The 10,100-nt window shown below is 33.9% G+C and overlaps 1 protein-coding gene across 1 annotated transcript; it reads left to right on the top strand.

The window, feature by feature from the left end:
- The first annotated feature begins 7,664 nt into the window (after positions 1 to 7,664).
- LOC133191653 (cell division control protein 42 homolog) lies at positions 7,665 to 8,615 on the top strand. The gene is made up of 3 exons (XM_061327396.1): positions 7,665 to 7,791; positions 7,950 to 8,008; positions 8,223 to 8,615. Exons 1-3 carry the CDS (start codon positions 7,665 to 7,667, stop codon positions 8,613 to 8,615), a joined length of 579 nt encoding a protein of 192 aa, XP_061183380.1.
- The last annotated feature ends 1,485 nt before the right edge of the window (positions 8,616 to 10,100 follow it).

Below are 10,100 nucleotides of genomic sequence, written 5' to 3'. Positions count from 1 at the left end.
TAATAATATTTAGCATGTATGTGTATCATTGAAAGACATTTTGTCGTTTTTTGCATCATACATGTAGCCTCCATATGGTCTCGACCTTTTACTTATGTAAAGGAGACTGAGAAGGTGTAATTTATACATATGACTGTGTGCTTACCCCGGTCATTTATTCGTAAAGAAATTCTTGTTATTCTTTTACCTTAGCCTAAATATTATTACGTATAGTATTTGCATGTTGGTATATCATTATGAGAGAATATTTCATGACTCACACACACCAATGAACTTTGACCTTAACATCAATTATCTTTTAAAGAAATCATTCTCTCCTTTTCATATTTTTCCTTAAACTTTTTACCTAGGTTTTTGTCTTATATTTGGAATTTGAGATTTTTCTCTGTATGATTACACATATTCTATTATTCCAAACACTGAAAAATATTATTTTTCAAAGAGTTCATTAATTTCCATTGTGTCATACGATCTTCTATCCTGTTACAAATATAAAGAAAATTGGATATAAATACTGAATGAAATATATGGAGATAACGAACAGTATTCAAGCTCAGAAGTCCATCAAACAATACAAAATAGGAGCGGAGCAAACACGGACCTCCAAAACATCAGAGGCGGTATCAGATGCAATGGAGGAGTGAGCATCCCCTGCCCGATCGGTCACACCCGCCGTGTGCTGCTTGTCATGATCGGGAAATAACGGAAAAATCCGTTGACAATTCAGTGTGTAAATAATGGTCAATGATAAATTGTATTTGCTGACAAGGTCATTGTATCGACCATTGTATCGACCATAGAACTTACGAAATGATGACTTTAAACGAGACTGCTGATATTCTTGTTTCATCAACTTGTTTGTCAGTAAACCTCGTTTTTGAAATTGTACATACATATGCTCTTGCGTATCGAATCAACTGAGAGATATAAACCCCGTATGCAGGTGATGAAGGTAAATATAAGTAAGGGAAGTTGACGATTGAAAAGTTAAAGTCATCACGTTTATCATAAAGCTTGGTTGTTAGATTACCATTAAATTCTTTTTCAAGTAAAATATCCAAATTTGAAACAGATGTGTCAGACTCTGTGGTATCTTTTATCTCAAGCTCACCGGGATATATTGTATCGACATAAGAATGGAAATAACCATTGTTAATTGACAATACGTCGTCGATATATCTAAATGTCGGAATGAAGGCCACAGCAAGTGTTTTCTTCTTTTCACGTATAAGATTTTGGACAAATTCTGCTTCATATGAATACAAAAAATGTCTGTTAATAACAGGGCGCTATTGGTACCAAAGGTAATTCCAATAAATTGTTGGAAGACCTGGTCTCCAAAAACCACATAGATATTGTCAATCAGAAACTCAAGCATCTTTTTAATGTCAACTTCAGAGTACTTGTGTGTACAATCAGAATGTTTTTTAACATAATAATTTTGCAAATGACCAATGACAAGGTAAGTAAATTTTCGAGTTCCATTTTTATTGAAAAAGCAGCTGTCAATATCAATAAAGCCTGGACTTTAATTTATCCTGGGGAACGGTTGTGTATAAAGTTGAAAAGTCTTAAGTTTTTAAGCTGTTGATTTTGATAAAATCTTGTGATTTCAAATTTTCCTTGGAATTTTTAAGTATCTACATCTGATTTACACCACTTCTCGAATATATTGTTGCACAGTACTCTTGAAGTTTCTCCTTCACTACTGTTAATATCTTAGTGAGGAGTAAAGAAAGAGGCTTGGTTGAACATTTACTGGAACCAGCTATGTGTATTTGTTTGTATGGATGTTTACGCTATGTATCTTTGTTTGTAAGGATTTTTATTAAGTTTCGGTGAATATAATCTTTTTACAGGGCTTAATATCGAATACATGTAGAACTCTGTCCAATGAAAATTGACTCATTTTTCCAAAATTAAGGTAAAAATACCCAAATAATCAGCAAATTGAATTTTCGGTGCTCTTTGTGATAAATCTTAAATTTTGAGATTATAATATTGCATGACTCAAACACTGATCATGAACAGAGAATTAGCCTACAGTCTAACTGTATTTACATTAGAAAAATGATAACTTTTCAATATTTCAATTTTGACCTTTTTTGCAAATTTCCAATTGAATGGGTACAGAGCCCTGTACAAAACAGGGTAAATCAAGTCCCGATTTATGGACAACTTTTACAGTATATTAACAGTTTTATGTCAGATATGCCACATTTTTAAAAAAATACATGTGTGCGTTAAAAAAGACGGAATCCCTTACAGACGGTAGAAAAATTCTAATATTTGAGTATCGTTTTAGAATTGGCGCCTTATAGACCACCAGACTAGGAGCTCTAAATATCAAACATCGTATACTTTTGTTCAGTGAAATTTCATGTATTTTCATTTTTCCATTGTGAATGACAGGGACATTTGAATGGGTCTCAAAAACAGACGATTATGTCATTAAAACGCCCTTAGAATTTGCGAAATGTTAAATTGAGATTGTTGAAACCCTACAATATATTTGTCAGTAGTCCGTCTTGGTTTAGAAATTGATCGTTCTCATAACATGCTCTTGTCCTTGTTTATATAGAGACATGAAGATTATATGCAGGGGATATTGGTATATTACTACATCGACGATGGAAAGCTTAAGATATCCCGTTTGATATATAAAGTTTAGTTGTTAGTTGACCATTAACGCCTACAGTCAGTAAAACTTACAAATAGATTAATCAAGGTTTGTTATCTTCACTTTTACTCACTCCACTACATGTGAGAATAACAGACGCCCGCGTGGCGCAGTGGTAGAGCGTCTGCTCTAGAGTCGCGGAGTAAGGAGTTAATCCTTACGTCTCGGATTCGAATCCCACTGTGGGACGTGGAGACCGGTCCTTCGGATGAGACCGTATAAACCGAGGTCCCGTGTCGCAGTAGATGCTGGCATGAAAAAGATTCCTCATTGCTCAATGGCCCTGAGTGCCAAGTATAGGTCAAAATTTGCAGCTCTCCACCGGCAAGTGGTGGCGTCTCTATATGAGTGAAAAAATCTCGAGAGGGACCTTGTCAGCAAATACAATCTATCATTAAGTCAAATGACTGACGTTTCCATACTTATTGTTAGGTCATTATTTACACAATGCATTGTTTACGGATTTTCCGTGATAACAAGAAGCACACGGCGGGTTTGACCGGTCGGCAGGAGATGCTCACTTCTCCATGGCACCTGATCACACCTCTGATGTTTTAGAGGTCCATGTTTGCTCTGCTCCTAATTTGTATTGTTTGAATGGACTTTGAGCTTGAATAGTGTTCGTTATCTCCATACGCCTATTTCATTTGATTAGAACTGTCCCTCTCACTTGCACTCTGATTGCAACGTAGTTTCCGCCAAAAAGTGAGGCGTTCAATTAATGAGACAGATGGAAATACGGATACGTAGCTCCCTCTCTCCAGGTATATAAGATGTTGGTTATTGAAAGATAGCCACTGGAATCCTTTCTTTTTCCCTCTCATAATAATTATTGCTCAAAATAAGCTAATTGATCATAAACTGATATAGTTAACAATGAGGACCTTAAATCAATTATTTTAAAAGGGCCAAACATAAAAAGGAAGACCTTGGCTGTCAGAATGGATTAGAAATATCAGATGAATGTTGAAATTTCGCATTAAACGGCTGAGAGGCAATATGAAAACCATCTATCCTTTTGTTTTCAATAATTCAGAGGTGAAAAAGAATTAGATAGATTACACGATCACATGTACTGGTCCCAGCTGATAAATAAGGTAACAACATTGTCTTTGTAAGGCTCGTTATTTTGTATTTTAGAGGAACCTGGATTTAATTCTACAGGTGGTTATCCAAACTATATTCATAGTTTCCTTTTTAAAGACGAAATTCTTCAAAATCATATGTCATTTTTAAAATTTCCAACAATGAAATTGAATTGGAATTACCATCCTATACTTAATTCCTAAACTGCGTAAACATCCATACAAATACACCTAGCTGGCTCCAGTAAATATTCTACCAAGCCTCTTTCTTTACTCCTTACTAAAATAGTAGCATCAGTGAAGGAGAAATTTCAGGAATACTGTACAACAATACAATCGAGAAGTGATGTAAATCAGATGTGGATACTTAAAAACTCCAAGGAACTTTTGGAAAATTTGAAACTCAAAAATTTTAACAAAATCAATATCAAAACGTACGACTTTTCAACGCTTTATACAATCATGCACCACGATAAATTAAAGTCAAGGCTTTTGACGCCATAGACAGCTGCTTGTTCCAATAAATAATGGAACTCGTAAATTTACTTTCTTTATCATTGGTCATTTTTAAAATTATTTTGTTAAAAACATTCTGATTTTACACAAAAGTACTCCGAAGTTGATATTCAGAAAAGATGCTCGAGTTTCTGGTTGACAATATCTATGTAGTTTTTGGATGTCAAGTCTTCCAACAATCTGTCGGAATTACCACTGGTACTAATTGCGCCCCGTTATTAACAGACCTATTTTTGTATTCATATAAGGCAGAATTTATTTAAAAAACGTCTATAAAAAGAAAAGTCTTTTGCTGCGGCCTTCAATTCAACATTTAGATAAATCGACGATGTTTGATCTATTTACATGTATCCATTTTCTTTCCCTCTTTGATTCGATATATCCCTTTGAACTCGAAAAGATACCACAGAATCTGACAAATCAGTTTTATATTTGGATATTTTGCTAAAAATGACGTTAATGGTAATCAACAACAAAACGTTATGATAAATTAAACATGTTAATTTCAACTTTTCTATCGTCAACTCCCCTTATTTATATAGCAATATTCCATTGTCACCTGCACATAGAGTTTACGTCTCCCAGTTGATTCGATACTCAAGGGCATGCTCTACCTACGATCAATTTCTAAAAAAGGCAAGCTTTTCAAATAAGTTGATGAAACAAGAATATCAACAGTCTCGTTTAGAGTCAACATTTCACAAATTCTTACGGTCGATACAATGACCTTGTCAGCAAATACGAACTATCATTAAGATGATTTTGATACAAATTGTTAGACCATTATTTTCAAACGTGTACGGATTTTTCCGTGTGCCCGATCATTACAAGGAGCACACGACTGGTGTGACCGGTCGACAGGGATGCTTACTCTTCCATGGCTCCTGATCCCACTTCTGATGTTTTTAGAGGTCCGTGTTTGCTCCAAATTTGTATTGTTTTAATGGAATTTTGAGCTTGATTACTGTTCGTTATCTTCATATTTCATCTGCATAACTGAAGCTTTAGATCAGCTTGCTTGTTCTTATTTAGGTATGCTTTTTTTCTATATTTTCAGCCTGTAGTGTGTCTGTCTTCAATTTACGATTACCCGGGTTGTAGAGTCGGTTGCAGGTTTATAGACCCCATTTTGTCTTTGGCACTGTAGCCACTGTTGTTCCTCTCAAGCTCACAGTTATTCAATAATTCATCTGCCTTTATGTTAAGCACATAATACGAGTTTTCGTTTATATATATTGTAATGTCAGAGGTAAATCTTTAATCAGTTACCATCACTGGATCTACATATCAGGAACATCAATATGTTCTTAAAATCACACATTAGAGGTCGGGGAAAATTTCCGACCTTGTTTTCGAATGAATTGACTCTTAATTTTGTCCAAAGAATGGATTTTGAAATAAGAACCTTTGACGCTGCAGTGAAACGAAAACTCTATATACTGGTATATAATATATATGTTTGTTTGATATGTTAAACAAATTGCCTGTTAGATGTTACATGAAGGAGTGGGAAAAAAACTTAATTTCAAAGAATGAGATGATCCCGGTTTCTTTATAATGAGAACAAGCATTAATCCAATTACAAGAACATTCCTGTCAGTTTGTCTCTATATAATCAATATCCAACTATTATTGCATAGTGTTCAAAGGATGTATATAGCGTAAGCACACTATGCCTAAATAGTGTACGGCTTCATTTTCATAGGAAAATCCGACATCACCCACGCCGGGATAGATACAGGATGTTGCAGGTCTATACTAGATATAAATTAAAAAGAATATTTCTTTGCTCGACATAACATGGACACTCAAAGAAGTTTTCACAAATTTCACATTTGGAACTTTCACTTAATTATAAAATCTTTCTGTAAAGCAGCATTTAAACTACTAGCATTATTTTTAATTGACAGTGAATAATATTTTTACTACGATTACCATGATTAAAAAGCTTATTGGGAGTTCTGCAATAAGCCTTTTAATGGCATTAGTGAAAGAAACTATAGTTGGTAGATTTCTAATATGATATGGTAAATTATTCCATAATTTAATTGTAGATGGGAAATAACTATTCATATATGATGTGGTTCTAGCTTGAGGGATAAGAAAAGTAAGATCACCATTATTTCTTAATGAATATGGGGTATGGGGTGGAATCCAAGGTCTTAGGAGATCTTGGAGATATTGTGGTGCTATCTCATACTATATTGTAAAATAATATTAATTAATGCACTTTCATTCTGACAGATAATGTATCCCACCCCAGTTCATCATAAGCGTTCTTGATGAATTAACTCTCATTCCTGTAAAAAGGAAAGAAAAGAAAAAAATTATAGATTCTTTTCCTTCAATTTTCTTTTTACTTATTTTACAATATACAAACAAGTAGCTACATCGAATAATTATTTCTGAATGACAAAGTTTTATTTTCATGGTCAGTGTTGCAAATGGTTACTAAAATTGAAAAACTTTTTTTCGCTTAAAATTCTAAAATTTTGACCTGATTTCTATAAAATTGTGTACACGAAATTAAAAAAAACATACATAAAGATACAAAATGTTCATTCAAAGATTTCATTGCTATAGTTAGTAAAATATTACATGGTGATATAACACTAGTATTTTAACATTTCACATTTGTGCTCTGGATTGAATTCTATCAAAAAAATTCTGGGGAACAGAATTTACAATTATATCTACCAATTATAAAGTCGCCCGCGTGGCGCAGTGGTTAGATCGTTTGCTCTGGAGTCGTGGAGTAAGGAGTTGATCCTTACGTAGCGGGTTCGAATCCACTGTGTGTCGCGTAAACCGAGGTCCCGTGTCGCAGTAGGTGCTGGCACTCAAAGGCCGTAAGTGCCGAGTACAGGTTTTAATTTGCAGCCCTCCACCGGCAAATGGTGGCGTCTTAATATGAGTGAAAAAAATCTTGAAGGGACGTTAAACAGACAACCAACCAGTTTTAACAAATGTTTCATAAATCTGGACGCTTCATTAATCCGGATGATTTGCTGGGGAACACAGGGGAATTATATATATATATATATATATATATATATATATATATATATATATATATATATATATATATATATATATATATATATATATATATATATATATATATTTGGAGACAGTACAGCCGATCAGATTTTACAAAAGAAACTCCTTGTATATATAACATTATTACAAACTTTAACCGAGAGTTAATTATCATCATTATGTAAAACGTGTTAATTGAACTACATGTATCATACCACGAAACTAGTGACAATACCAATAAAGTGCAAATAAAGTCAAATACCAAACATGTGCATAACAGGATTATATATTGCAATATTTATGAAGAAATGTTAAAGTCTGGATTGAATGATAAGTTTAGCAAGATGAGAAGTCGCATAACTTGTAGCTTGGTCGGAGACGCAATGGTGGGAAAATCGCGCCTGTTGGCTTCTTTCCTTGGTCAAAATATCATAGATATGTATGCCCCGACCGTGTTTTCAACTCTCAAAGGTAAAGTCTCTGTCAATAGACAGACAATGATAGAGTTTTGAATGTTTTCTTGTACTGTATCTTAGATTTTCCTTTTTCCGGAATTTGTTTCAGTTTTATCTCTGCTTCGTTTAAAGTTTCTGGTCATGTTGTAAGTATATGCACATTTCATTTTTCAGGAATAATGAAAGTGGGAGAAAAACAATTAAAAGTGAAGTTTGTGGACACTGCTGGGCAGGTGTGTATTTCTGTAATATACATGGATTGAACGCCGATCAATTAAGGATGTTTTATGGCAATTATATTTTGATCTATTAATAAAACAGCCTTTTTCTGGGCTACTCTTTCTGATAAGCTAAGTACCTATAAGAACGTCTAATCTCTCTCTCTCTCTCTCTCGTGTTTGTATTTTGAGTTATACCCTTTGTACCATTTAATCTTTGTCTTTAAAGCAAGAATACTCAAGATTACGGGTGTTATCCTACAAAAAGAGCGATGTCTTTATCCTGTGTTTCAGTGCAATAGACAGACTGTCATTCGAGCGAATTCGTACTCTGTGGATACCGGAATTAGAAAGGAATGTCGGGAAAAAGGTCCCCATATTCTTAGTGGCCACTCACAAAGATCTCAAATACGATGAGTATGTTAAAAAATGTACTTGTATTGTTTCCACATCTGAAGGGGAAAACCTTGCTGCAGAAATAAAGGCTGAGGGATATTTTGAAATTAACACGGTGGACTCCTGTTGTGCAAGGAAAATTTTTGAATGTGCCATGTGTGGTGTCCTTTGTAATAGAAAGGGATGCTTGCGAACTCTGAGAAAGTATTTTTCAAGTAGACATTGAGTTTGAAACTCGGATCTTTGTTTGTTTGTTGTTGTTGTTTTTTTTGTGTGTGTGCAAAACATACCTGAGGCCTGTTCAACAGAGCGAACGTTCGCGAGCGCTCGCCAAAATTCCTTATCTTTCCAACAGAAATGTTCGCAAGCGCTCGCGAACGTTCGCTCTGTTGAACAGGCCTCAGACTGGGTATACATTCGATGTATTCTTTAATTAAGGAAAAACTGTCTTATTTTTTGGATTCATAATGTGATCAATCGAGTGGCTTGCGTGATAATTTGCATAAACGCCGAAGGCGTTTATGCATAAAATTATCACGCAAGCCAATCGATTGATCATCGTCATGAATCCAAAAAATAAGACAGTTATTCCTTATATTTACATGCTCCTGATTCTGCAAATTCCCGTGCTAATAGCCCCGCTTCTGTCTCTATTTGTCCCGCCCCGCACGTATTTTTTTTTTACCGCGCCTATCGATGAACCAGTAGATTTATGTAGAAATAAAGTATTTTTACAATTTGTAATTTTATCTCGGACAAAGACATTGGAAATGTAAATATATGTGTATGAATGTGCAACAAGAACAGTGTCTTCAACTAATTTATAAATTACTGAAATATCATTATATTATATATTGTACATGTTGGATGTTAATCTCATTATCATATGTACTAAAATGTTTGATTTAAATATTGTCTATGAGATGTATGTCTCTTGACTTTAATTAACTGAATGTGTATTCATCTCTTGTAAGATGTTTTAATTTCCATTGTATCTGAATTTTCATATATCTCACAATTGTGTTGCAAGTGTAGTGAGCTTTTATTGAGGCCGAGAGTTACAGAGTAATTACACAATGGAGGGAAAATCATCCAAGCTTTAGTGACAGGTACTGATATTGCCTTTTTATCAACACCTTTAATTTGTTTTTTGTATATTGGATAAAGTAAATGATATATATAGGTGCTAAACACTTTCTTTTCTTTAATGTAATGGTAGAGTTTTGGTTCAATCGAGGTAAAGTGAGTAACACTTAAATTTTTAATGCATTTGCTGCATTGTTTATTTTCGCATGAAGAAATGCTATTAAATGTTGTTTGGATATATAGATAATTATAAAATTTATTTTTAATAAACTGAATGATCCCGACAGAGATGTTGTGAAGAGAGGATAGGTGTTAAGTGACATATAGCCCCGTATTTATGGATTTACGTCAATCAAGGTCAAAAAGAGTTTGAGACATTTACTTTAATTATATCATAACTTGATCATCTATGCGTCTTAAAATGTCACTAAAGATTTTGAAAAGTTTTTGCAAAGAAATTTTTATGTTGTTCATTTATATGTCTTCTAATTTTTTAACCACTGTTAACCTTTAATATACGGAAGCCCGTTGAGGCCAGTTCAGAGAAAGAAATATTTTTTAATGCGTTTAAACGCAATAATTATTGCGATTAAACGCAAAACATTGCGTTTAATCGCAATAATCA

This window comes from Saccostrea echinata, unplaced genomic scaffold (assembly GCF_033153115.1).
Source record: "Saccostrea echinata isolate AGI-Se365-2 ecotype Australia unplaced genomic scaffold, CSIRO_AGI_Sech_v1 ptg000023l, whole genome shotgun sequence".
In the NCBI taxonomy this organism is placed as follows: Eukaryota; Metazoa; Mollusca; class Bivalvia; order Ostreida; family Ostreidae; genus Saccostrea; species Saccostrea echinata.
The sequence above is the reverse complement of the archived record's forward strand: the minus strand, read 5'-3'. Positions and strand labels throughout refer to the sequence as shown.

Bases quoted from the DNA above. Each gene is read 5' to 3' on its own strand.
- LOC133191653 (XM_061327396.1), top strand. From the start codon at position 7,665: ATGAGAAGTCGCATAACTTGTAGCTTGGTCGGAGACGCAATGGTGGGA. The intron at 7,792-7,949 runs GTAAAGTCTCTG...TTCATTTTTCAG, and splicing joins CGTGTTTTCAACTCTCAAAG to GAATAATGAAAGTGGGAGAA. The intron at 8,009-8,222 runs GTGTGTATTTCT...TTGTCTTTAAAG, and splicing joins TTGTGGACACTGCTGGGCAG to CAAGAATACTCAAGATTACG.